At 43.9% G+C, this 27,452-nt stretch overlaps 2 protein-coding genes across 2 annotated transcripts; both read right to left on the reverse strand.

The window, feature by feature from the left end:
- Positions 1 to 2,034: 2,034 nt before the first annotated feature.
- Positions 2,035 to 11,648, reverse strand: LOC134355884 (vitamin K-dependent protein Z-like). Its single transcript, XM_063066410.1, has 5 exons — positions 11,476 to 11,648; positions 7,834 to 7,964; positions 6,447 to 6,471; positions 4,949 to 5,062; positions 2,035 to 2,617 (listed from the first exon to the last, which is right to left on the reverse strand). Exons 1-5 carry the CDS (start codon positions 11,537 to 11,539, stop codon positions 2,499 to 2,501), a joined length of 453 nt encoding a protein of 150 aa, XP_062922480.1. The 5' UTR covers positions 11,540 to 11,648; the 3' UTR covers positions 2,035 to 2,498.
- Positions 11,649 to 16,386: 4,738 nt separating this feature from the next.
- Positions 16,387 to 26,711, reverse strand: LOC134355885 (venom prothrombin activator oscutarin-C catalytic subunit-like). Its single transcript, XM_063066411.1, has 5 exons — positions 26,539 to 26,711; positions 22,626 to 22,786; positions 19,315 to 19,339; positions 17,813 to 17,926; positions 16,387 to 16,970 (listed from the first exon to the last, which is right to left on the reverse strand). The coding sequence occupies exons 1-5, from the start codon at positions 26,600 to 26,602 to the stop codon at positions 16,852 to 16,854; spliced, it is 483 nt and encodes a 160-aa protein (XP_062922481.1). The 5' UTR covers positions 26,603 to 26,711; the 3' UTR covers positions 16,387 to 16,851.
- Positions 26,712 to 27,452: the final 741 nt, after the last annotated feature.

A 27,452-nucleotide genomic window follows, 5' to 3' on the forward strand; every position in this document is an offset into this window, starting at 1 on the left:
CCATTAACAGGGAAGGGGCATTCTTCAAGCCCTCTTCTGATAAGGGTTCCTTTTATCTTCTGCTGGATTCTTTGCATTCCATTCAGGATTCTCTATATCCCGCACTAGAGGCACTACAGAAGGCTATGGCTGACCTCCGGTGGCAGTGGGTCTCAGGGTGGTTAGTGCCTTCATGCCTCATTCCTGTAAGGAGTGGGGAGGCGGGGGGCAGAGTCATTCAGCCTCCATTCCTATTCCCTGTAAGTAGAGTGTGAATGGTTTGAGTGCGGGAGAAATGTTGCTCTAGCGTGTGTATATGTGTGAGGTTTTTGCCTTTAAGAGACTGTATGATTATGTCAGGCCCCACCGGGTTACTTTGTTCTTTTCTTTCGTTCTTTGGTAAGTGTGTATTTCCCCCAAGTGAAAATTAGCTGTTTGTATTTAAATTTTGCAGTTGCATGCGATGTTTCTTAAGGAAGAGAAGTACAAACAAGCCTGGATTTTTCTTTGTTTGTTTTGTCTGCATTTTCAGTCTGTCATTTATTTGCCTCCTTTGTTTTTTAGTCTGTTACTCAATTGTTTCCCATTCAATTGGTTTTAGGGATAAACCCACATTTCACTCTGACCATGTGAAATTTGAGTTAACGTGGTAGAAATCTGGGCATCTTTATTTCAGATATGAAATGCCCACATTTCAGAGGGTCAGAGCATTTGGGGAGCAATTCCAGAAGTTGTTGTTTTTGGGTGTTTTTTGTGACTGAATACCCAGTGACTAACTAGGAATGAGTGAGTTTGTATCTCCCTGCATTATCAAGTGGCAAAGTGGTCAATGCTGACTTGTGCTGGGATATCCTACAATACATTCCCAATGTTAGCATTAGAATTTGCACGTTGGACCAATGCGTCACATTGCTGGATTTGTACTCCAGTGCCAAAGAGAGGCCACTAATTTCAATCCATTTTGATGACAAGGAAAATGACTGTTGGGGGAAATGATCTAGCCTGTCAGGTTTTAGCATTCTGTGTTGGGGGGAGCCGGAAGGGAGTAGTCTATTGCAGCCAACTTAGACCCATTGTTTTGTAACAGGCTTGACTGTTAATAGCCCCTGGTGGAGTATGTGGTTTAAGGGCTGGTATTTCCCGACATACCATTTGTTTAACTGAAAGGTCCTGACTCTGAAAGTGATTTCCCCACCTGACAGGGAACGTTGGTGTAGGTGATATGATAACCACAGGTACAAGTCAGTGGATAGGGTGAGTGTGAGCAGGAACAATATCCTGGGACGGCTGTGTCTATGCCAAATGGTGCTGTGAAGGTGGACACTCATTGGACACTGAATGGCACTTACTGGCTATGCAGCTCCTAGGCCTACCCTTGGCTTCCCACAAAGTGGTGCAGCCTCTGCTGACGGGGATACGTGGTTCCATACGCATACCACCCCAGTGCCCCGGATGAGCACTTTACCCATGCTGGTTGGCATAGTAAGAGGGTTATTACAAAAGAAGGAAGGTTATGGATGACAGCTTTCCCAGCTTGATGTGGCCCGAGAATGGCGTTGAAATGGATGTTAAGTTAGCCATGATAGAATGGGGTGGCAGACTCAATGGGCCAATTTTGCTTCTATATCATATTTTCTTGGCGCGTGGCCAAGTGGTTAAGGCATTCGTCTAGTCATCTGAAGGTCGCTAGTTCGAGCCTTGGCTGAGGCAGCGTGTGTGTCCTTGAGCAAGGCACTTAACCGCACATTGCTCTGCGATGACACTGGTGCCAAGCTGTATGGGTCCTAATGCCCTTCTCTTGGACAACATCGGTGGCGTGGAGAGGGGAGACTTGCAGCATGGGCAACTGCCAATCTTCCATACAACCTTGCCCAGGCCTACATCCTTGAAACCTTCCAAGGTGCAAATCCATGGTCTCACGAGATTAACGGATGCCTTATTTCTGCAGTTGCTTTTATAGAAGGTCCTGATTCTCGTTATTTGCGAAAACTTCAGTGTGTGGCTTAAAGAACAATTTATAAAAGTCATTACATAGGTATTAATTTGTGTACCGAACGACAACTGATCACTGGGATTTGTAGAATCCAGACTTTAATGGCAGAAGTTGAAGAGGTTGGTGGACATTGACAATGATTTTGGAGACACAAGAGACAGGTGCTGGAATCTGGAGCAGCAAGAAAATGCTTGTTTGTAGTCAGTGTTTTTGTCTTATTTACTAAACCTGGGAACCTGCTTCTGTTTGGCACTGCAAGCAGTGTTTGCTGATTGAGCCAGAAAATGCTTATTTAAGAGAGAGGACCCCCCCCCCCCAACCCCCTGTATGAATCTGAAGCAACAACGAAATGCTGAGGAAACTCAGTAGGTTAGATAGCATCTGTGGAAGACAGAAGGATGGTCATCATTTTTGGCTGAAATCCTGCATCTGAGTTTGATTCTTCCGATTCAAGCTCAGCTCCATATTTAATTGTAAATATTGATTCTGATTTAAGATCCATAACAAGTCCTTCACGACTGCCTGTTTATGATTCAGAATTTGCATAGCATCCTTCAGCTGGGCAAATGCAGGTGAACTTGTTGATTCCGTCTATACAAATCGTTCTTGATGGGCATGCGGGCGTTAAGTCACACTCATTGATATCTGGAACAGCAATAAAGTGAATTTATTATCAAAGTACATATATGTCATGATACAGCTGCCCTGAGCTTCATTTTCCTGTGGGCATTCACAGAGAATACAAAGAAACACAATAGAATCAATGAAAAACTGCCCTCGACAAAGACGGGCAACCAAACAATGTGCAAAAGACAACAAACTGTACTAGTAGATAAAAAGGAAACAACAATAATAAAAATAAACAAGCAATAAACATCCATAAACCTGAGTTGTAGAGTCTTTAAAAGTGAGTCCACAGGTCAGTGTTGGAGTGCGTGATGAACCCTTTTGGTTCAAGAGTCTGATGGTTGAGTGGTAATAATCGTTCCTGAACTTTGTGACGTGGGACTTGAGGCTCCCGTACCTCCTTCCTGATAACAGCAGTGAGGAGAGAACAAGGACTGGATGGTGGAGGCCCTTGATGATGATGACAGCGTTCTGTGTACACGTGCTCAATGGTGGGGAGGGCTTTACCTACGATAGACTGGGCTGTATCCTCTACCTGTTGTTGGTTTCTCCATTCAAGACACATCGAACCTTTGCAAGCTTCTAAGAAAGGAGAGGCACAGGGAAGTTCACAATCTGAATGCATTTGGTCGATTGGCGCATTCGAAGGATGCAGCGGCTCATTCCCATTGGTTGCCTTGTGTGCCACAGCACCACAGTCCATGTTCGGCCGCCTCAGGAGTATAAGATGAGCAAGTGTGAGAGACTGGCTGTCTCCCCTTTGTCTCCAGGGACTCATGTACATATTTGTCTGGTGGTGTATCGACTACTATTCTCTCTGTGACTGTATAGCTGAGGACTGGGTCTTTAAGTCACAGTGTCACCTAGCAGGCGTCTGGGATCATGGTGGGTCATCGAACAATCTCAGTGGGCTGGGGGTTCTGGACTATATACATACATATTCTGTGTCGTATTTTTTTACTGATATTCTAGATGGGTTTGTATGTGTGAGGATTGGGGATCAAGCCGGGCAGGGTGGGGGGGGGGGTGTGGGGATGTTGGGACTCTGTTATTCCGTGAATGTGATCTTGTGTGTGACAGTTGGTACTGTGTTTTGCACCTTGGCCCCGGAGTAACACTGTCTCGTTTGACTGTATTCATGAGTATTCATGTATGGTTAAATGGCAATTAAACTTGAATTAGTTTGAAAACGCAAACACGAGGAATTCTGCAGATGCTGGAAATTCAAGCTGCCTGTGGCCATCAAACTTTACAACTCCTCCCTTGGAGGGTCAGACACCCTGAGCCAATAGGCTGGTCCTGGACTTATTTCCTGGCATAATTTATTTATTACTATTTAATTATTTATGTTTTTATTACTATTTAATTATTTATGGTGCAACTGTAACAAAAACCAATTTCCCTCGGGATCAATAAAATATGACTATGATTATGACTATGACTAACACACATCAAAGTTGCTGGTGAACGCAGCAGGCCAGGCGGCATCTCTAGGAAGAGGTACAGTCGACGTTTCAGGCCGAGACCCTTCGTCGGGACTAACTGAAAGAAGAGATAGTAAGAGATTTGAAAGTGGGAGAGGGAGGGGGAGATCCAAAATGATAGGAGAAGACTGGAGGGGGAGGGATGGAGCCAAGAGCTGGACAGTTGATTGGCAAAAGGAATATGAGAGGATCATGGGACAGGAGGCCCGGGGAGAAGGAAAAGGGGGAGGGGGGAGGAAAAACCCAGAGGATGGGCAAGGTGTATAGTCAGAGGGACAGAGGGAGAAAAAGGAGAGTGAGAGAAAAAATGTGTGTATATAAATAAATAATGGATGGGGTACGAGGGGGAGGTGGGGCATTAACGGAAGTTAGAGAAGTCAATGTTCATGCCATCAGGTTGGAGGCTACCCAGACGGAATATAAGGTGTTGTTCCTCCAACCTGAGTGTAGCTTCATCTTTACAGTAGAGGAGGCCGTGGATAGACTTATCAGAATGGGAATGGGATGTGGAACTGGTGCCAAAACCTTACACAGTAGACCCTCAGAAGTTCCACTCCAGTGTGTCCAAGAAACTACTGGGCAGCAAGCAGTACCAGAGTAGAGTGATTGCATTTCACAGCAGAGATACAGGCTCTTTGGCCCAACTCTGCCATGCTAACCATGGTGCCCATTGTTTGCCCCATAAACTTCTAAAACATTCCTGTCCAACTGTCTTCTAAACGTATGGTAAACCCATGCAAGACAGGGTGTTTGAGCCCCCATGTTACTCTCAGATACCATAACCCATCATAGTTCTGATCAAGATATTACTGCTTCCTAATGTCTACAGTCAGAATTCAACGCTTGAGAATGAAAGTTCTCTTGCCTGTTTCACAGAAGGTTCCATTATATCCTCCGAGACATTTACATTGTACTCCCGTGAAGGTATTCTGACAGGTCCCATTATTTTGGCAGGTAGTTGAAATACACATCAGCCTGGCTGGAAATTGGAAGTGAAATTAAGGGGTTTTATTTCTGCATGACAGCAAGGGGAGCAAATTACATTGAGTATCATAGGAATTCGAGTGGATTGAAATCTTTATCCTGGTGTTTGCAATTCTAATTAAAAATCCATTACTGCAGTATACAATCTTCACAAGTCCATCAAAACAACAAAGAAAATACATGTAAATAAATGTTCTGAATGAAATAGGTCCCTGATTCTTTAGCCAGAGGGTGGAGAGTCTGTGGAGTTCATTGCCACAGACAGCTGTGGTGGCCAAGTCATTTGATTGTATTTAAAGTGGAGGTTACCGGGTTCTTGATCAGTCAGGGCATCAAAGTTTGCAAGGAGAAGGCAGGTGAATGTGGTTGAGAGGGATAGTAAATCAGCCATGGCTAGATTGGCATAATTCTGCTCCTATGCCTTATGGTTTTATACCTTAATATTCATCCACACATTCCATTTTGAATCTTATTAGTTAAGAGGATTAAAACACATGCCATCGTCAACTGTAGGACCATAGATCAGTGAAGAACAGAGCACAGGAACCAACCCTATTACAGCTCGGAGCAACAGAGTTCAGAGTTCAATTCTAACGCTCGCTGTAAGCAGATTGTATGTCATTCCCATGAGTGTATGGATTTCCACCGGGCTCTCCAGTTTCCTCCCACAGGAGAATTTAGTAGATTAGCAGGTTCATTGTAAATTGACCTGGGATTAGGCCTGGGTTAAATCGGAGCATTGCTGGGCAGTGCAGCTTGTGGAACACGAAAGGGCTGGTGTGCACTGTATTTCTTGGAACGCAGAAGATTGGGTTGGTCTACAACTAGAGGTCATGGGTTAAGGGTGAAAGGTGAAAAGTTGAAGAGGAGCATGAGGGGAAACTTTTTCACTCAGAGGGTTAATGAGAGTGTGGAATGAACAGCCAAAGTGGTGCATGCAAGCTCTATTTCAATGTTGAAGAGAAGTTTGGATGATAGGGACATGGAGGGCTATAGTCCCAGTACAGGTCAATGGGACTAGGAGCTTTAATGGTTCAGCATAGACTAGATGAGCTTTCTGTGCTGTTATTTTCTATGACTCATAAATAAATAAATAAACAAACAGTGGTAACTTTCCACTTCCCTTTTGGTCCCAATGCGGGGTGTCGATCCAGAATATCGACTCACACCTTCTGCCAACACAGATACTGCTCGGCCCACTGAATCTTCCCAGCGTTCTGTACAACATGATGTTTATTTCCCTTGACCATCTTTAATCCTTTTTTCCATTAAAATCAGTACATGAAGGGAAAGTTGTCTCATTGGTGGCTACAACTTGCATTCCTTAATGTGAAAATCCCAGCGGCTTTGTGAGAATGATAAAATGGAGAACCACATACCTATGTAGAGTTTCCAGAAGAATTCCTTAAAGAGTGAAAAGAGAAATACATTAATAACAGTTGGCCTCAGTTCAATATCTGGTGAGGACATTATTGGTGGCTTAGTCTCAGATGTTAGTGAATGGGAACAGAAGCAGACGGTGCTAGAAATGCTCAGCCAAATCTTTGGAAGAAGGAAAATGGTCACCATTACTCTGTGGTCACCAGACCAGCTTCATAAGACAAATGTAACCCCCTCACCTTAGCTAAGCAGTGAGAAGGTCACCTTTTATAAACAATATATGTATAGTGCCGGTATGATTTGGGGTTCAACCAAACAGGAATGTTGGGAATTACCATTAAAGAAACCTCGATTTGAGCGAATGCTGTGTAATTACTGACCACGTTCAATTATTGGTCACCAAGGAATAACAGATCATACACCATCATAAAATTATAATGAAAGAATATTTACCAATTTCAGCTTTATTAACAGTTAATAAAAAAAAGAAAAGGAAAAACAAGAGCCAATTACAGTTCAACCAGTCTAAGAGTGCACATAAACGATTGAGCTCGTTTCTGTAGTGATTGGGTATACCGCTTTATTCACAGTGCAGAATTCTCATCACCAATCACAGGTAGAACTTCCCTTCTTGAACTTCTTGGCCGCATGAAGCACTCCTTGCATTAGGATTTTCCCTTCAGGTACAAAGCACCAGGTGTCTTCCTTGATCCTCTCCCCTCCGCATCTCCCACTTAAAGACCATGAACCCAACCACTGTCTGTCAGAAGCCTCTATCCTTCCAGATCTCTCTAGAACTTTCTCTCCATACCACCATCTTGATTGGCTGACACAACATTGCTAAGTTGAACAACATGGCTTCTTATCTTCAGCCAAAACTAAAACTCTCTCACCAAAGACACACACTGCTTTTACAGAAAACTGCTAAAATCAAATCCCTCACAGTGTGGCAGTAGAAATCCTAACCAGGGCATTACAGGTGCTTTGCACTGTGTGTGATTGGCAGTACAGTGTTTTACACCTTGGCCCTGGAGTAACACTGTCTCATTTGGCTGTATTCATAGGTGTTCTTTTTATGGTTGAATTGAATTCAATTGAAGACATAGGAACAGAATTAGGCCATTTAGCCCAAGCCTCCTTTCAGCCTTTACAGCTCCAGGGAAAACAACCAAATGTGTCCAACCTCTCCTTATTACACTTGCCCTCTAATCTAAGCTGCATCCTGGTGAACATCTGTTGTGCCCCCTCTAAACCTTTAACATTCTTCGTGTTCTGGGAAGGAGCACCTTACACCTCCTTTGGTAGAGTTATGTCACCAGCTTACTACCCAAGGAGGGAGGAAAACAAGGGCTAAATTGGAATTGGACCTGGAAAATTTGTCCTTACCGTTTTGGAGTCATCTTCCAAGACCTCTTGGATTTCTTCCTTTGAGCATGTTTCTTCCACGCACTCTCGCTCCAGAGATTCTCTTTGGACTTGAGACAGGAGCTGCAGAGCTGAAGGTTTCTGTAAAAAGACTCAATAACACATCCACAGTATTAAACATCCGGGTGCTGATGGAACTGTGTCATGACATCAGACTATTACCTCTGAAATGCTTTAGTGTGTAGTTGCACTGAGATTGGAATTATATAAAAGCTGAAATTTTCTTCTCATTAACTTTAAAAGCCTACACCACGTCCCCACCATCCGAGGTGGAGATGGCTAAGGCCATTCAACAGGGCTGTGGTGAAGCTGTATAGATCAAACCCTGTTCAGCTGATACAATCGAATAGAGAAACATTGATAAACCCCAACCGTACCATCAACTTTGGACGATAGAGACAGGAGCTCATCAACCCCCCTTTGTCCCACTGGGAGCTAAGAGCTCAAGAAGAAGAAGACGTTAAAAGCCGACACTGTCGTTGCCTGTGATGAAACTATGCTGCCGAAAGTCACACAACATTCAGGGTGGTCTCTCCAGATATGAAAAGATGCAAAATATAATCCTCACTAGTATCCCAGGCTTCATGTACTCAGCTAAAAAGCAGCAAAAATTTCTCATGATAACTTTTATGATGCATTATATGGGAAAACAATCTTCCAGTTATACAAGATCCTTCATAATGAGAAACTAAACAGTTTTTCCACATCTCCCTGGAATCCACTAGCTGGGAACAAAATCACTGAGTATCCCTACACAAAATCTGTTTTCTCAATTCCTTGCTTATCTTTATACAACTAATTTCAAAGTCTACTTGTATTAATCTGTTCATCTTAAGGGATACGTTGGTTGTTGTGTTTCTCAGTCTCACCCTGGCATTGGGAGATGGTGAAAGGAAAAGACACAGTGTCTAACAGTGCAGCAAGCTGAATCACCTGCACTGTTCCCTCTAAGCTGCGCAGATGCGCAGTTGTACAGTAACTGAAATGCGACCGTGCACATAGCCTACGTTAACAAGCAGCAGGAATGAAGACTGATGAGAAAAAGTTTACAAAACATAAAAGATTTTCTTTGATGTACTTAATTTCATTATACCCTCTGATTAATAAATCAAATCAAAAGTATGTGATGTTTCAATTTTCATTCAGAATCAGAATCAGGTTTATTATCATTGGCATGTGACATGAAATTTCTTAACTTAGCAGCAGCAGTTCAATGCACAACAGAATCTAGCAAAGAGAAAAAAATAATAATAAATAAAGTTTAAAATAATTATAATGATATATAAGTAAATCAATTACGGTATACATTTATTGAATAGATTTTTTAAAATGTGCAAAAACAGAAATACTGTATATTAAAAAAAAGTGAGGTAGTGTCCAAAGATTCATTGTCTTTTAGGAATCAGATGGCAGAGGGGAAAAAGCTGTTCCTGAATCGTTGACTGTGTGCCTTCCAGCATCTGTACCTTCCACATAATGGTAACAGTGAGAAAAGGGAATGCACTAGGTGCTGGAGATCCTTGATAATGGACGCTGCCTTTCTGAGGCACCGCTCCCTAAAGGAGTCCTGGGTACTTTGTAGAATAGTACCTAAGATGGAGCTGACTAGATTTACAAACTTCTGCAACTTCTTTCAGTCCTGTGCAGTAGCCCCTCCATACCAGACAGTGATGCAGCCTGTCAGAATGCTGTCTACTCTACAAATATAGAAGTTTTTGAGTGTATTTGTTGACATGCCAAATTTGTTCAAGCTCCTAATGAAGTATAGCCGCTGTCTTGCCTTCTTTATAACTACATCGATATGTTGGGACCAGGTTAGATCCTCAGAGATCTTGACACCCAGGAACTTGAAACTGCTCACTCTGTCCACTTCTGATTCCTCTATGAGGATTGGTACGTGTTCCTTCATCTTACCCTTCCTGAAGTCCACAATCAGTTCTTTCGTCTTACTGACGTTGAGTGAAAGGTTGATGCTGTGGCACCACTCCACTAGTTGGAGTATCTCTCTCCTGTACGCCCTTTCATCACCATCTGAGATTCTACCAACAATGGTTGTATCATCAGCAAATTTATAGATGGTATTTGAGCTATGTCTAGCCACACAGTCATGTGTATATAGAGAGTAGAGCAGTGGGCTAAGCACACACCACTGAAGTACACCTGTGTTGATCGTCAGTGAGGAGGATGTGTTATCACCAATCTGTACAGATTGTGGTCTTCCGGTTAGAAAGTCGAGGATCCAATTGCAGAGGGAGGTACAGAGGCCCAGGTTCTGCATCTTCTCAATCAGCGTTGTGGGAAGGATGGTATTAAATGCTGAGCTATAGTCGATGAACAGCATCCTGAGGTAGTTGTTTGTGTTGTCCATCTGGTCTAAAGCCATGTGGAGAGCCGTTGAGATTGCATCTGCCATTGACCTAATGTGGCGATAGTCAAATTGCAATGGGTCCAGGTCCTTGCTAAGGTAGGAGTTCAGTCTAGTCATGACCAACCTCTCAAAGCATTTCATCACTGTCAATGTGAGTGCTACCAGGAGTTAGTCATTAAGGCAGCTCACATTATTATTCTTAGGCACTGGTATAATTGTTTTGCCTTTTGGAAGCAAGTGGGAACTTCCAACCGTAGCAGTGAGAGGTTGAGAATATCCTTGAATGCCCCGGCTAGTTGGTTCACACAGGTTTTCAGAGCCTTACCAGGTACTCCATCGGGACCTTCCACCGTGTGGGGGTTCACTCTCTTTAAAGACAGTCTCACATTGGCCTCTGAGACAGAGATCACAGGGTCATCAGGTGCAGCAGGGATCTTCACAACTGTAGTTGTATTTTTCAAAGCGTGCATAGAAGGTGTTGAGTTCATCTGGTAGTGAAGCATCGCTGCCATTCATACTATTGGGTTTCGCTTAGTAGGAAGTAATGTCTTGCAGACCCAGCCAGAGTTGCCATGCATCCAATGTTGCTTTCAACCTCGTTTGAAATTGTCTCTTCGCCCTTGAAATAGCCTCCACAAATCATACCTGGTTTTCTGGTGCAAGCCTGGGTTACCAGACTTGAATGCCACAGATCTAGCCTTCAGCGGACGACATACCTCCTGGTTCATCCACTGCTTTTCTTTTGGGAATGTACAGTAAGTCTTTGTAGGCACACAGTCATCCACGCAGGTTTTAATGAAGTCGATAACAACTGCAGCATACTCATCCAGGTTCAAAGATGAATCCCTGAATACAGTCCAGTCCACCAATTCAAAGCAGTCCTGTAGGCGCTCCTGTGCTTCCCTTGTCCATACCTTCTTGATCCTCACTACTGCTGGTCTAAATACTCATAGAATGCATATTACAAATAAAAACATTTAAAGTGCTGTGTAGTTTTCAGGCCACATAAAAATTTTCTGCCCAGAGCAATGGTTGGTCCGTGCAGCTTTAAAAAAATTAGAGGAAACTTTGATCACCTGCCAGGGATGAAGAGAGTGCAGAAATCTCAAGCTATGGTCTGACAATTCCTGTCAACAACCTTCACCCAAAGTCACCGCTGTGGGAGGAACACCGTCAGCTGGGGGAGATGTACAGACGGGAGGAACAGGTTGCACTGAGAGTTCGTTGATACTTACCATCATTTGTGTGACAGCCAGTGAGAAACAACAAGATGATCCCGTAACTTAGGGTGAGCTTCATCTTGCTTTGTCACCGTCCGATCCGATGTATTGGAGAGACACAATGAGAGATTTTGAAAATGGATCTACCTCACTCAAATCACAATTACACTCTTTCCATAGTCAGTATTTTTTTCTTTGTTTTCCAAGTATTTCTGTTAATAATTAACGAACGATTTTGAAAGACTTTCACAGGAGTACATTGATTTTTGGAAATAAATTCTGGTAATGTTGACAGCAGAAAAGTGGAGCACCTTTCTTCTCAACACACACAAAAGATGCTGGTGAATGCTGCAGGCCGGGCAGCATCTATAGGAAGAGGTACAGTCGACGTTTCAGCTGGGACCCTTCGTCAGGACTAACTGAAAGAAGAGATATTAAGAGATTTGAAAGTGGGAGGGGGAGGAGGAGATCTGAAATGATAGGAGAAGACAGGAGGGGGAGGGATGGAGCTAAGAGCTGGGAGGTTGAGGACGAGGGGAACCCTATTCCTAGTGGGGTGGCGGGAGGATGGGGTGAGAGCAGAAGTGCATGAAATAGGAGAAATGCGTTTGAGAGCAGAGTTGATGGTGAAGGAAGGGTAGCCTCTTTCTTTAAAAAAGGAAGACATCTCCTTCGTCCTGGATTGAAAAGCCTCATCCTGAGAGCAGATGTGGCGGAGACAGAGGAATTGCGAGAAGGGGCTGACATTTTTGCAAGAGACAGGGTGGGAAGAGGAATAGTCCAGGTAGCTGTGAGAGTCCGTAGGCTTATGGTAGACATCAGTAGATAAGCTGTCTCCAGAGATAGAGACAGAAAGATCAAGAAAGGGGAGGGAATACCAGCCTCTGGGTCCAACATATGATTTGTCCTAACCTACCACCCCACCAGCCTCCCGGTCCAACATATAATTCTCCGTAACTTCCGCCACCTCAAATGGGATCCCACCACCAAGCACAACTTTCCCTCCCCACCTCTTACTGCTTTCTGCAGGGATCGTTCCCTAAGCAACTGCCTTGTCCATTCGTCCCCCCATCCCTTCCCACCGATCTCCCTCCTGCCATTTATCCTTGTAAGCAGAACAAGGGCTACACATGCCCTTACACTTCCTCCCTCACCACCATTTAGGGCCCCAGACAGTCCTTCCAGGTGAGGCGACACTTCACCTGTGTGTCAGCTGGGGTGATATACTGCGTCCGGTGCTCCTGATGCGGCCTTCTATATATTGGCGAGACCCGACGCAGGCTGGGAGACCGTTTCGCTAAACACCTATGCTTTGTCTGCCAGAGAAAGCAAGATCTCCCAGTGGCCACACATTTTAATTCCACATCCCATTCCCATTCTGATGTGTCTATCCACAGCCTCCTCTACTGTAAAGATGAAGCCACACTCAGGTTGGAGGAACAACACCTTCTATTCCGTCTGGGTAGCCTCCAACCTGATGGCATGAATATTGACTTGTCTAACTTCCATTAATGCCCCTCCTCCCCTTCACACCCCTTCCTTTATTTATTTATTTAATATGTTTCTTATATATTTTATTTTCCCCCCTTTTTTTCTCTCTTTTTTCTCCCTCTGTCCCTCTCACTATAACTCCTTGCCTGCTCTCCACCCTCCGGGCTCCCCCCACCTTCTCTTTCTCCCCAGACTTCTCATCCCATGATCCTCTCCCATTTCCAGCATCTGCAGATTTCCTCGTGTCTGCACCTTTCTTCTCAGTCTGTTCATGCATTGGAACAGAGAGAATTCCTGGTTGTAATAGTTCATTTGTAATGCTAAATCATACAAATATCTTGATTAATGTGTGAAAGCTGTTCAAATCCTCTCAATGTTTATCCAGATGTAAAAGTTATGCTGACTGTGAAACTCCCAACTGCTCGAGTGTTCTGATCTTTGAAATGAATTCAAAGATTCAAAGGTACAATTTAATGTCAGAGCAGTGTATACAATATGGAATGCTTTTTCTTCACAATCATCCACAGAAACAGGATTGCTCCAAAGAATGAACAACAGTTAAATGTTAGAACCCCAAAGTCCCCCCCCCGCCAGCTCCCTTCCCTCCCACGCGTAAGCGGCAGCAAGCAATAATCCCTCTTCCCCACCCCAGCAAAAAAAAGCATCGGCACCCACCACCGAGCACTCAAGCATGAGCAAAGCAACAGCAAAGTCACAGACTTGGAGATACCCGAAAACATGCGTTTCACCCGGTATTCGACATACCGCAGGTTCTCTCTTTCCCTAATAAGGCAGAAAGAGGTGTCTCCGTTTTCCCCAGTGAAAGGGGAGACATAACAAACAACTCACTGGTTTACGATGTTGAAAGTCTGCCACATTGCTTTTTCGAGCTCTGTGCCCAAAAAACTGGGCACACATCCGCAGATATTCCAACACCCCGATGACACACGGATCTTCTGTCGTGACACTGACCCTCGATTTGCCCGTCTCCAGAGCCCCGAGACCCTAGGGTTCCAAATCCGAGCTGGACTCTTAGGCTGAGCCCTTGGTGTTGGTGTTCTAAACAATCTCAACATACCTTCCCCAAGATCAGAACAATTACAGCTAATTTCCATCAAACATTCAGTTCTTGCAACTGCAACTGCAGAATTCCTCGTGTTTGTATTTTTAATCTGTTATTTGTTTGTCTCCTTTGTTTTTTAATCTGTAACTCAATTGTTTCCCATTCAATTGGGTTTAGGGATAAACCCACATTTCACTCTGACCATGTGAAATTTGGGTTAACATGGTAGAAATCTGGGCATCTTTATTTCAGATATGAGATGCCCGCATTTCAGAGGGACATAGCATTTGGGAAGCAATTCCAGAAGTTGTTGTTTTTGGGGTTTTTTTGTGACTGAATACCCAGTGACTAACTAGGAATGAGTGTGTTTGTATCTCCCTGCATTACCAAGTGGCAAAGTGGTCAATGCTGACTTGTGCTGGGATATCCTACAATACATTCCCTATGTTAGCGTTAGAATTTGCACGTTGGACCAATGCGTCACATTGCTGGATTCGTACTCCAGTGCTAAATGGAGGCCACTAATTTCAATCCATTTTGATGCCAGGGAAAATGGCCGTTGGGGGAAATGATCCAGCCTGTCAGGTTTTAGCACTCTATATTGGGGGGAGCCAGAAGGGAGTAGTCTATTGCAGCCAACTTCGACCCATTGTTTTGTAACAGGCTTGACTGTTAATAGCCCCTGGTGGAGTATATGGTTTAAGAGCTGGTATTTCCCCACGTACCGTTCATTTAACTGAAAGGTCCTGACTCTGAAAGTGATTTCCCCACCTGACAGGGAACGTTGGTGTCAGTGGTATGATAACCACAGGTACAAGTCAGTGGATAGGGTGAGTGTGAGCAGGAACAATATCCTGGGACGGCTGTGTCTATACCAAATGGTGCTGTGAAGGTGGACACTCATTGGACACTGTATGGCACTTACTGGCTATGCAGCTCCTAGGCCTACCCTTGGCTTCCCACAATGTGGTGCAGCCTCTGCTGACTGGGATACCTGGTGCTATACGCATACCACCCCAGTGCTCTGGATGAGCACTTTACCCATGCTGGTTGGGTAAAGAGGGTTATTACAAAGGAAGGAAGGTTATGGATGATAGCCTTTCCCAGCTTGATGTGGCCAGGCTGTCCTGGGATATCATGGCCTTAGATTACCTGCTCACTAAGGAAGATGGCACTTGTACCCTTATTGGCTGAGAATGCTGCACCTATATTCCTGACGGGTCAGGGAACATCATTCACCTGACTGTTCACATCTGAGAGTTGGTGTATAGGATTAGGTGGAGCACTAGCTCCTTGGCTCTAACACTGCGGAGAAGACTGGTGGCCTACGCACGGGGTGGGTTGACTATTGGTTTTTCAGTACTGGGTATTGTGCCTTTATGTTTCATTTGTAGCTTAGTAGAGAGCTCACAAGGAACATATCAGTTTAAGGGTCAAATTGGCGCAGTGTCACGACTTTGGTGAGGTGAAATGCCATGCGGGGGTTTGGCTTATTTGGCAGTCAAATGCAGCCTCAACCATGTCAAATGTTGATGGGCCCATTTGAGACCTGTAGCAGCTTTTCCCATTGATTGCCTTGTGTGTCACAGCTCTGGTACCCAGTTTCAAACACCCCGGTGTAAAGAATAGCACGTGCTGGAGGCTTACTCTCTTTCCTTTGATCCCAGGGCACGCCTCACAGAACCATTGGGAAGGGTTGCTCCGCGCGCACTTGTAGCGAAGTATCTGTTTGATGAATGTTTAGTTTTGCAGATTGTATCACTTGGGGGATCTTAAATGTTTGTTCTAATTTTTAACTGTTCGTAAATAAATGCTATTTGTCGTGTCTGTTTTCTGTCTCAAGCACCCAACCTGGAAATCTGCTTCCACATTACTGAAGGCACGAAAATGGCGTTGAAATGGATGATATGTTAGCCATGATAGAATGGTGTGGCAGACTCTATGGGCCAATCTTGATCCTATATTATGTGTTCTTGGCATTTGTCTAGTGATCTGAAGGACGCTAGTTCGAGCCTTGGCTAAGGCAGCGTGTTGTGTCCTTGAGCAAGGCACTTAACCATACAGTGCTCTGCGACGACACCGGTGCCAAGCTGTATGGGTCCTAATGCCCTTCCCTTGGACAACATCGGTGGCGTGGAGAGGGGAGACTTGCAGCATGGGCAGCTGCTGGTCTTCCATACAACCTTGCCTAGGCCTGCGCCCTGGAAACCTTCCAAGGCGCAAATCCATGGTCTCACGAGGCTGACGGATGCCTATTTCTGCAGTAGTTTGCTTTTATAGAAGGTCTTGATACTCGTTATTTGCAAAAACTTCAGTGTGTTGCTTAAAGAACAATTTATAAAAGTCATTACATAGGTATTAATTTGTGTACCGAATGACAACTGATCACTGGGATTTGTAGAATCCAGACTTTAATGGCAGAAGTTGAAGAGGTTGGTGGACATTGACAATGATTTTGGAGACACAAGAGACAGGTGCTGGAATCTGGAGCAGCAAGAAAATGCTTGTTTGTAGTCAATATTTTTGTCTTATTCACCAAACCTGGGAACCTGCTTCTGTTTGGCACTGCAAGCAGTGTTTGCTGATTGAGCCAGAAAATGCTTATTTAAGAGAGAGGACCCCCCTCCCCAACCCCTTTATGAATCTGAAGCAACAACGAAATGCTGAGCAAACTCAGTAGGTTAGATAGCATCTGTGGAAGACAGAAGGATGGTCATCATTTTTGGCTGAAATCCTGCATCTGAGTTTGATTCTTCCGATTCAAGCTCAGCTCCATATTTAATTGTAAATATTGATTCTGATTTAAGATCCATAACAAGTCCTTCACGACTGCCTGTTTATGATTCAGAATTTGCATAGCATCCTTCAGCTGGGCAAATGCAGGTGAAATTGTTGATTCCGTCTACACAAGTCGTTCCTGGTGGGCATGCGGGCGTTAAGTCACACTCATTGATATCTGGAACAGCAACAAAGTAAATTTATTATCAAAGTACATATATGTCATGATACAGCTGCCCTGAGCTTCATTTTCCTGTGGGCATTCACAGAGAATACAAAGAAACACAATAGAATCAATGAAAAACTGCCCTCGACAAAGACGGGCAACCAAACAATGTGCAAAAGACAACAAACTGTACTAATAGATAAAAAAGAAACAACAATAATAAAAATAAACAAGCAATAAACATCCATAAACCTGAGTTGTAGAGTCTTTAAAAGTGAGTCCACAGGTCAGTGTTGGAGTGCGTGATGAACCCTTTTGGTTCAAGAGTCTGATGGTTGAGTGGTAATAATCGTTCCTGAACTTTGTGACGTGGGACTTGAGGCTCCCGTACCTTATAACACCCTTTCTTTTCCAGATCCCTGCTCCCCTGTCTTTGACGATCGCTCGATCCTGTTCCATCAGCTGTTGACAAAGGGCACTGGTGCCAAAACCTTACACAGTAGACCCTCAGGAGTTCCACTCCATTGTCGCCAACTCTGATCCAAGAAACTACTGGGCAGCAAGCAGTCCCAGAGTAGAGTCATTGCATTTCACAGCAGAGATACAGGCTCTTTGGCCCAACTCTGCCATGCTAACCATGGTGCCCATTGTTTGCTCCATAAACTTCTAAAACATTGCTGTCCATCTACCTGTCCAACCGTCTTCTAAACATACGGTAAACCCATGCAAGACAGGGTGTTTGAGCCCCAATGCTACTCTCAGATACCATAACCCATCATAGTTCTGATCAAGATATTACTGCTTCCTAATGTCTACAGTCAGGATTCATCGCTTGAGAATGAAAATTCTCCTACCTGTTTCACAGAAGGTTCCATTAAATCCTCCGAGACATTTACATTGTACTCCCGTGGCGGTGTTCTGACAGGTCCCATTATTTTGGCAGGTAGTTGAATTACACTTCTGCCTGGCTGGAAATTGGAAGTGAAATTGAGGAGTTTTATTTCTGCATGACAGAAAGGGGAGCAAAAGACGTCCAGTATCGCAGGAATCCGAGTGGATTGAAATCTTTATCCTGGTCTTTGTAATTCTAATTAAAAATCCATTACTGCAGTATACAATCTACACAAGTCCATCAAAAAAACACAGAAAATACATGTAAATAAATGTTCTGAATGAAATAGGTCCCTGATTCTTTAGCCAGAGGGTGGAGAGTCTGTGGAGTTCATTGCCACAGACAGCTGTGGTGGCCAAGTCATTTGGTTATATTTAAAGTGGAGGTTACTGGGTTCTTGATCAGTCAGGGCATCAAAGTTTGCAAGGAGAAGGCAGGTAAATGTGGTTGAGAGGGATAGTAAATCAGCCATGGCTAGATTGGCATAATTCTGCTCCTATGCCTTATGGTTTTATACCTTAATATTCATCCACACATTCCATTTTGAATCTTGTTAGTTAAGAAGATTAAAACACATGCCATTGTCAACTGTAGGACTATAGATCAGTGAGGAACAGAGCACAGGAACCAGCCCTATTACAGCTCGGAGCAACAGAGTTCAGAGTTCACTTCTGACGCTCACTGTAAGAAGATTGTACGTCATTCCCATGAGTGCATGGATTTCCACCGGGCTCTCCAGTTTCCTCCCACAGGACAATTTAGTAGATTAGCAGGTTCGTTGTAAATTGACCTGGGATTAGGCCTGGGTTAAATCGGAGCATTGCTGGGCAGTGCAGCTTGTGGAACACGAAAGGGCTGGTGTGCACTGTATTTCTTGGAATGCAGAAGATTGGGTTGGTCTACTGCTAGAGATCATGGGTTAAGGGTGAAAGGTGAAAAGTTGAAGGGGAACATGAGGGGAAACTTTTTCACTCAGAGGATCATGAGAGTGTGGAATGAGCAGCCAAAGCAAGTGGTGCATGCGAGCTCAATTTCAATGTTTAAGAGAAGTTTGTATGGTAGGGACATGGAGGGCTATAGTCCCAGTGTAGGTCAATGAGACTAGGCAGTTTAAATGGTTCAGCATAGACTAGATGAGCTTTCTGTGCTGTTATTTTCTATGACTCATAAATAAATAAATAAACAAACAAACAGTGGCAACTTTCCACTTCCCTTTTGTCCCGATGCGGGGTCTTGATCCAGAATATCGACTCACACCTTCTGCCAACACAGATACTGCTTGGCCCACTGAGTCTTCCCAGCGTTCTGTACAACATGATGTTTATTTTCCTTGACAACCTTTAATCTTTCTTTCCATTAAAATCAGCGCATGAAGGGAAAGTTGTCTCATTGGTGGCTAGAACTTGCATTCCTTAAAGTGAAAGTCCCGGCTTTGTGAGAATGGTAAAATGGAGAACCACATACCTATGTAGAGTTTCCAGAAGGATTCCTTAAAGAGTAAAAAGAGAAATACATTAATAACAATTGGCCTTAGTTCAATATCTGGTGAGGACATTATTGGTGGCTTTGTCTCAGACGACAGTGAATGGGAACAGAAGCAGACACTGCTGGCAATGCTGAGCAGGATCTTTGGAAGAAGGAAAGTGGTCACCATCACACTTTGATCACCGGACCAGCTTCATAAGACCACAAGATATAGGAACAGAATTAGACCATTCGTCCCAACGAGTTTGCTCATGTCTGATTTATTATCCCTCTCAACTTCATTCTCCTACCTTCTTCCCGGAAGATGAATATTCATGTGAATACTTTAATACATCAACTGGTTTCATGCATTATTAGATTAATGAATACATAGAATGGGCGAGACTGTCCCTGGAGAAAAAAGTTCAGTTTTGGTCACCCTACTATAGGAAAATTGTCATTAAGTTGAAAAAAGTGCAAAAATTGATTTATTTCGTTACTGAGATACATCGCAGAATCGGCCCTTCTGGCCCATTGAGCCACACTGGCCAGCAAACCCCCGCTTTAATCTAAGCCTGATCATCAGACAATTTACAATGACCAAATGACCCAACTACTGGTGGGTCTTTGGACTCTGGGAGGAAACCAGAGCACCTGGAGGAAAGCCGTATGGTCATGGGGAGAATGTACAAACTCCTTACAGGCAGAGGTGGGAATTGAACCCTGGCCTCCTGTACTGTACAGCATTGTGCTAACCACTACACTACTGTCCCCAAGACTTTTACACAGTACTGTACTGTATGTTCATTTTTTTGTTAATGTTAACTTACATTTGACCACTCCACCTTGAATCTATGCCCACTACTTCTTGATTCCCTAACTTGTAGATGTAATAAGCCATTGACTGAGTTACAGAGAGAGGTTGAACGGAGTACATGATCATAAAACATAAAAGAAGATTTAGGCCATTCAGCCTATAGTCTCCACCATTCCATCATGGCTGAATTACTATCCCTCTCAACATCATTCTCCTGCCTTCTCCCTATAATCTTTGAGGCCCTTATTAACCAAGAACCTATCAACCTCCACTTTAAATATACGCAATGACTTGGCCTCCACAGCCGTCTGTGGCATTGAATTCCACAGATTGTCTGGTTAAAGAAATTACGGCTCATCTTTGTTCTAAAAAGATTTTGAAGTTGTCCTGGACTCCCCCACTATAGGAAGACATCAGATACAGAAATTCAGAGAATAAAGCTCAGGTACAATCCCAGTGGCTCACGATGCTGAGCCAAGGTAGGTTATTTGGTAACTAAGTGCTTAACTAAACCAGTCCATGCTCCCTTGACATTGTCATATTCTTACATTCTCTGCATACTTATGTGGCTATCTAAGAGTCTGTTAAGTCTCTTTAACATATCTACCTCCACTACCACTCCTGGCAGCAGAGGAAACACAACCACCACGCTTTGTTTTATAGAAACCTGATTCACAACATCCCCTTTGAACATTCCCCTTCTTGACCCCCTCGTATTAGATGTTTTGTACTCAGGGTCAAAGATACAGGATCTCTACACTGTCTGTGCCTCTTGTAATTGTTTAAAATTCTATCAAGTCTCCCTCCAGCCTCCGCCGCTTCAGACAAAACAGTCCAAGTTTGTCCAAGCTCTCCTTACAGCACCTGCTCTCTAATCCAGGCTGCATCTGGTGAACCTCTTCTGCACACTGTCCAAATCTTTCCTATAAATGGGTTGGCTAGAAAAGAATGCAATATGCCAGATGTGGCCTCAGCAGAGCTTTATAAAGCCGCAACATTACATTCTGACTCTCGAACTGAATGCCTTGACCAATAAAGACAAGCATGCAAAATGTCTTCTTAACCTCCCTATCAACCCGTGCAGTCACTTTGAGAGCTATGAACTTGGACCCCACAATCCACCTGGCATTTCCCATTTTTATTTCAGATTTCTGACACCTTCAGCTTTTATTAGATTGCCATTTATGTGCCCATAAGACCAGAAGACAAAGGAGCCAAGTTAGGCCATTCAGCCCATCGAGTCTCCTCCAACATTCCATTATGACTGATTTATTATCCCTCTCAACCCCATTCTCCTGCCTTCTCCTGTAACCTTTGATGCCTTGACAAATCGAGAACCTATCAATCTCCACTTGGAATATATCCGAAGACTGGGCCTCCACAGCTGTCTGTGGTGATGAATTCCGGAGATTCACCACCCTCTGGATAAGGAAGTTCCTCCTCACCTCTGTTTTGTAGGAATGTCCTCATATTCTGAGGCTGTGCTCTTTGGTCCTAGATTCTCCCCACTGTAGGAACCCTGTCCACTGTACCTAGGCACTTCAATATTCAATATGTTAATGAAGGGGCTGCCACATGGAGGTGAACTATATTGTCCTTTGTAAGACCTGACTGACATTGGTCAGCCTGGTGAGGTCATTGAAGACTCTATGGGTAGTGGTAGACATGATAATGATGTTCCTCGGTCTTGGTTTTAGTTAGCTTTCTTCTCTCGAGTCTCCTTCCTCTTGTGTCCACCCATCAAAGTGATGGATCCTCCCACCAGTAGGACAAGGTGGAGTTTATGAGGTGAGATGAACTGTGTCATCCTCCAGTAGTGGACAGACTGAAAATACACTGCATGGGTTGCCTCATGGTCTTGGGTATGTAACATCAAAGGATACGGGAAGAAGGGAGGAGAACGAGGTTGAGAGGGTTAAGAAATTAGCCATGATTCATGGAACAGACTTGATGGGCCAAATGGCCTAATTCTGCTCCTCTGTCTTATCGTCTTATTATCCTGACCCTTTGAACTACTTGAGCAGACAATGAATGAGACAACAGGCTGGAACGTGCAAATCATCATCATCATCATCATCATGAGCCATGCCGTACTGTATGATGTTGGCGATCATGGGCTTTCCATGACCATGATTGTTCTTGGCTAATTTTTCCACAGGCGTTGCTTTCATTGCTTTCTTCTGGGCAGTGTCTTTAAAGGATGCGTGACCCCAGCCATTATCAATACGCTTCAGAGACAGTCAGTGGTCACATAACCAGAATTTGTGATATGCACCAGCTGCTCATACAACCATCCACCACCTGCTTCCAGGACTTCACATGACTCTGATCGGGGGACTAAGCAGGTGCTATACCTTGCCCAAGGGTGACCTGCAGGCTAGCAGAGGGAAGAAGCGCTTTACACCTCTTTCGGTAGAGACATATCTCAACACTGCCACCCAAGGAGGGGGAGAAAAAGCAAGGACTAAATTGGACCTAGAAATTTCATCCTTACCACTTTGAAATCATCTTCAAAAATCTCTTGGACTTCTTCCTTTGAGCATGTTTCTTCCACGCACTCTCGCTCCAGGTTCCCTTCTCTAAGCTCTTCTGCAAACTGGTTTGTTCTGGGGACTCGAGACAGGAGCTGCAGAGCCGAAGGTTTCTGTAGAAAGACTCAATAACACATCCACAGTATTAAACATCTGGCGCCTGTATGCTGACGGAATTGTGTCATGATGTCAGACCACTGCCTCCAAAATGGTGGGTACCCACACTGAGATTGGAACTGTATAAAGGCTGATAGTTTCTTCATGAGAGGTGAAAATGGGTAAGGCCAGCCAACAGGAGGTCATCATGGCCTATGCTCCATAGAACATAGCAGAGAAATAGGCCTATAACATTGTGCCAAAGCACCATCCCAGACATCCACCACTCCCTCACATCCCCTTTCAACCTATCTGCTCTCACCTTCAATGTTTGCCCTTTGGTACTTGATATTTCAGCCTCTGTCTATGCGTCTCACAATCTTGTAGTCCTCTATCAGATCTCCCTTCAGCCTCCGCCGCCCCAGGAAATACAACCCACATTTGTCCAGTCTTTCATGATAGCACATGCCCTCTAAACCAGGCAGAATCCAGGTAAACCTCTTCTGCACCCTCTCCAAAGCCTCAACATCCTATAGTGGGGCGACCAGAACCGTACACAATACTCCAGATGTCGCCGACTCAATGTTTTATAAAGTTGCAACATAACCTCTTGAATTTTGAACTCAGTGCCTGGACTACTAAAAGCAAGCATTCCCTAAACCTTCTTAACCATCCTATCAACCTGCGTAGCCACTTTCAAGGAGCTATGATCTTGGATCCCAAGATCTCTCTGCTCAGTAAGACTGTTAAGGATTTTGCCCTTAACAGTGTACTGTCTCCATAAGACCATAAGACCATAAGACAGAAGTCGGCCATTCAGCCCATCAAGTCTGCTCCGCCATTTTATCATGAGCTGATCCATTCTCCCATTTAGTCCCACTCCCCCACCTTCTCACCATAACCTTTGATGCCCTGGCTACTCAGATACCTATCAATCTCTGCCTTAAATACACCCAATGATTTGGCCTCCACTGCTGCCCGTGGCAACAAATTTCATAGATTCACTACCCTCTGACTCAAAAGTTTCTTTGCATTTCTGTTCTGAATGGGCGCCCTTCAATCCTTAAGTCATGCCCTCTCGTACAAGACTCCCCCATCATGGGAAACAACTTTGCCACATCCACTCTGTCCATGCCTATCAACATTCGAAATGTTTTTATGAGGTCTCCCCTCGTTCTTCTAAACTCCAAGGAATACAGTCCAAGAGCGGACAAACGTTCCTCATATGTTAACCCTCTCATTCCCGGAATCATTCTAGTGAATCTTCTCTGTACCCTCTCCAACATCAGCACATCCTTTCTTAAGTAAGGAGACCAAAACTGCCCACAGTACTCCAAGTGAGGTCTCACCAGCACCTTATAGAGCCTCAACATCACATCCCTGCTCCTATACTCTGTTCCTCCAGAAATGAATGCCAACATTGCATTCGCCTTCTTCACTACTGACTCAACCTGGAGGTTAACCTTAAGGGTATCCTGTACAAGGACTCCCAAGTCCCGTTGCATCTCTGAACTTTGAATTCTTTCCTCATTTAAATAATAGTCTGCCCGTTTATTTTTTCTGCCAAAGTGCATAACCATACACTTTCCAACATTGTACTTCATTTGCCACTTCTCTGCCCATTCTTCCAATCTATCCAAGTCTCTCTACAGTCTCTCCATTTCCTCAGCACTACTGGCCTCTCCACCTATCTTCGTATCGTCAGCAAACTTAGCCACAAAACCATCTATTCCATAATCCAAATCGTTGATGTACAATGTAAAAAGAAGCGGCCCCAACACGGATCCCTGTGGATACCACTGGTAACCGGCAGTCAACCAGAATAGGATCCCTTTATTCCCGCTCTCTGTTTCCTGCCAATCAGCCAACACTCTATCCACGTATGTAACTTTTCCATAATTCCATGGGCTCTTATCTTGTTAAGTAGCCTTGTGTGTGGCACCTTGTCAAAGGTGTATTTGCATTTGCGCTACTGAGATGCAACACATAAGAACATAAAAAATGGGAGCAGGAGTCGGCCACCTGGCCGGTCAAGCCTGCTCCACCATTCAATAAGATCGTGGCTGATCTGGCCATGGACTCATCTCCATCTACCTCCCTTTTCCCCTTAACCCTTGTGCAAAAATCCATCTAACCTTATCTTAAATATATTTACTGATGTAGCCTCCACTGCTTCATTGTGCAGAGAATCCCACAGATTCACCACTCCCTGGGAAAAGCAGTTCCTCCTCATCTCCGTCCTAAATCTACTCCCCCGCATCTTGAGGCTGTGTCCCTTAGTTCTAGTCTCACCTACCAGTGGAAACAACTTTCCTGCTTCTATCTTATTTATCCCTTTCATAATTTTATACGTTTCTATAAGATCTCCTCTCATTCTTCTGAATTCCAGCAAGAATAGCCCCAAGAACTCAATCTCTCCTCAGTCTAACCCCCCCCCCCTCATCTCTGGAATCAAGCCGGTGAACCTCCTCTGTACTGCCTTCAAAGCCAGTATATCCTTCTTCAAGTAAGGAAACCAGAACTGCACGCAGTACTCCAGGTGTGGTCTCATCAGTACCCTGTACAGTTGCAGAATAACCTCTCTGTTCTTAAATTCAATCCCTCTAACAATGAAGGCCAACATTCCATTTGCCTTCTTGACAGCCTGCTGCACCTGCAAACCCACCGTTTGTGATTCATGCACAAGCACTGCCAAGTCCCTCTGCACAGCAGCATGCTGTAATTTTTTTACCATTTAATTAATAATCTGATCTTTAATTTTCCTTCCAAAGTGGATGACTTCGCATTTACCAGATGTGCTTCATCTGCCCGACCCTTGCCCATTCACTTAATCTACCTACATCTCTCTGCAGACTGTCTGTATCTTCTGCACAATTTGCTTTTCCACTGAATTTAGTATCATCAGCAAACTGAGATACACTACACTCGGTCCCCTCTTCTAGATTGTTAATGTACGAGGTCCAGCACCAACCCCTGTGGCACACCGCTCTCACTGATTGCCAACCAGAGTAACACCCATGTATCCAAACTCTCTGCTTTCTAATCATATATCCATGCTAATACATCACCCCCAACTCTATGCATCCCTATCTTATGGATAAGTCTTTCATGGGGCACCTTATCGAACACCTTCTGGAAATCCAAGTAAATAACATCCATCTGTTCCCCTCTATCCGCTGCACTTAATCCAGGTTAACACCTCACAATTATCTAAGGTAGGCACATGGATCTTAGAAAAATGGAGAGCCTTATGGGGTTTGTTGATCTTGGAGTTTGTTAAAAGGTCTGCACACATTGCGGGCCAAAAAGCCTGTATTGTGTTGTAATGTTCTATGTCCTATGATCTAGACTTCTAGTTCGCAGACAGAGAAATTGGTGGTGATATAAACAATGAACTCAATATTTTCTTTGATATATGGTATTCCATTATACCTTCAATTAATAAAAAAAATCAGAAGTATGTGATGTTTCAATTTTCATTCTAAATATTCATTGTATGCATATTACAAATAAAAAAACATTTAAAGTGCTGTGTAGTTTTCAGGCCATGTAAAAATGTCCTGCCCAGAGCAATGGTTGGTCCGTGTAGCTTTAAAGAAAAATAGGGGAAACTTTGATCACCTGCCAGGGATGAAGAGAATGCAGAAATCTCAAGCTATGATCTGACAATTCCTGTCAACAACCTTCACCCAAAGTCACCGCCGTGGGAGGAACACCGTCAGCTGGGGGAGATGTACAGACGGGAGGAACAGGTTGCACTGAGAGTTCGTTGATACTTACCATCATTTGTGTGACAGCCAGTGAGAAACAACAAGATGATCCCGTAACTTAGGGTGAGCTTCATCTTGCTTTGTCACCGTCCGATCCGATGTATTGGAGAGACACAATGAGAGATTTTGAAAATGGATCTACCTCACTCAAATCACAATTACACTCTTTCCATAGTCAGTATTTTTTTCTTTGTTTTCCAAGTATTTCTGTTAATAATTAACGAACGATTTTGAAAGACTTTCACAGGAGTACATTGATTTTTGGAAATAAATTCTGGTAATGTTGACAGCAGAAAAGTGGAGCACCTGTCTTCTCAGTCTGTTCATGCATTGAAACCGCATTGGAACCGAGAGAATTCCTGGTTGTAGTAGTGCATTAGTTGTGCTAAATCATACAAATATCTTGATTAATATGTGAAAGCTGTTCAAATCCTCTCAATGTTTATCTGTGTAGAAGTTATGCTGACTGTGAAACTCCCAACTGCTTGAGTGTATTGATCTTTGAAATGAATTGGTGTTCTAAGCAATCTCAATGTACCTTCCCCAAGATCAGAACAATTACAGTTAATTTCCATCAAACATTAGGTTCTTGAATCAGCTGGCAAACCCCTGGTCACTACAGTGTTGCCATGCTTCCGGCGCTAACAGAGCATGGACACAACTCACTAATCCCAAATAGCACGTCTTTGGAATGTGGGAGGAAACCAGAGCACCCAGAGGAGACACATGCGGTCACAGGAGAATATACAAACTCCTTACAGACAGGGCAGCAATTGAACCCCGATCATGATTGCGCTCAATGGCTCAGTAAAGCATTACATAATGTTCTATGCTACTGTGCAGCCCTTTTGTTGTGAGGAAGCAGGGTCACGGGTTTGGTGAGTGAGACAGAAGACACTGATTATGAATAAGCACATTAACCGT

The sequence above is a fragment of the Mobula hypostoma genome, chromosome 13 (assembly GCF_963921235.1).
Source record: "Mobula hypostoma chromosome 13, sMobHyp1.1, whole genome shotgun sequence".
Taxonomy (NCBI): domain Eukaryota; kingdom Metazoa; phylum Chordata; class Chondrichthyes; order Myliobatiformes; family Myliobatidae; genus Mobula; species Mobula hypostoma.

Bases quoted from the DNA above. Each gene is read 5' to 3' on its own strand.
- LOC134355884 (XM_063066410.1), bottom strand. From the start codon at position 11,539: ATGAAGCTCACCCTAAGTTACGGGATCATCTTGTTGTTTCTCACTGGC. The intron at 6,472-7,833 runs GTAAGGACAAAT...TCACTCTTTAAG, and splicing joins TGGAAGATGACTCCAAAACG to GAATTCTTCTGGAAACTCTA. The intron at 5,063-6,446 runs GTATGTGGTTCT...TCCAATTTCCAG, and splicing joins CTTCTGGAAACTCTACATAG to CCAGGCTGATGTGTATTTCA.
- LOC134355885 (XM_063066411.1), bottom strand. From the start codon at position 26,602: ATGAAGCTCACCCTAAGTTACGGGATCATCTTGTTGTTTCTCACTGGC. The intron at 19,340-22,625 runs GTAAGGATGAAA...TTACTCTTTAAG, and splicing joins TTGAAGATGATTTCAAAGTG to GAATCCTTCTGGAAACTCTA. The intron at 17,927-19,314 runs GTATGTGGTTCT...TCCAATTTCCAG, and splicing joins CTTCTGGAAACTCTACATAG to CCAGGCAGAAGTGTAATTCA.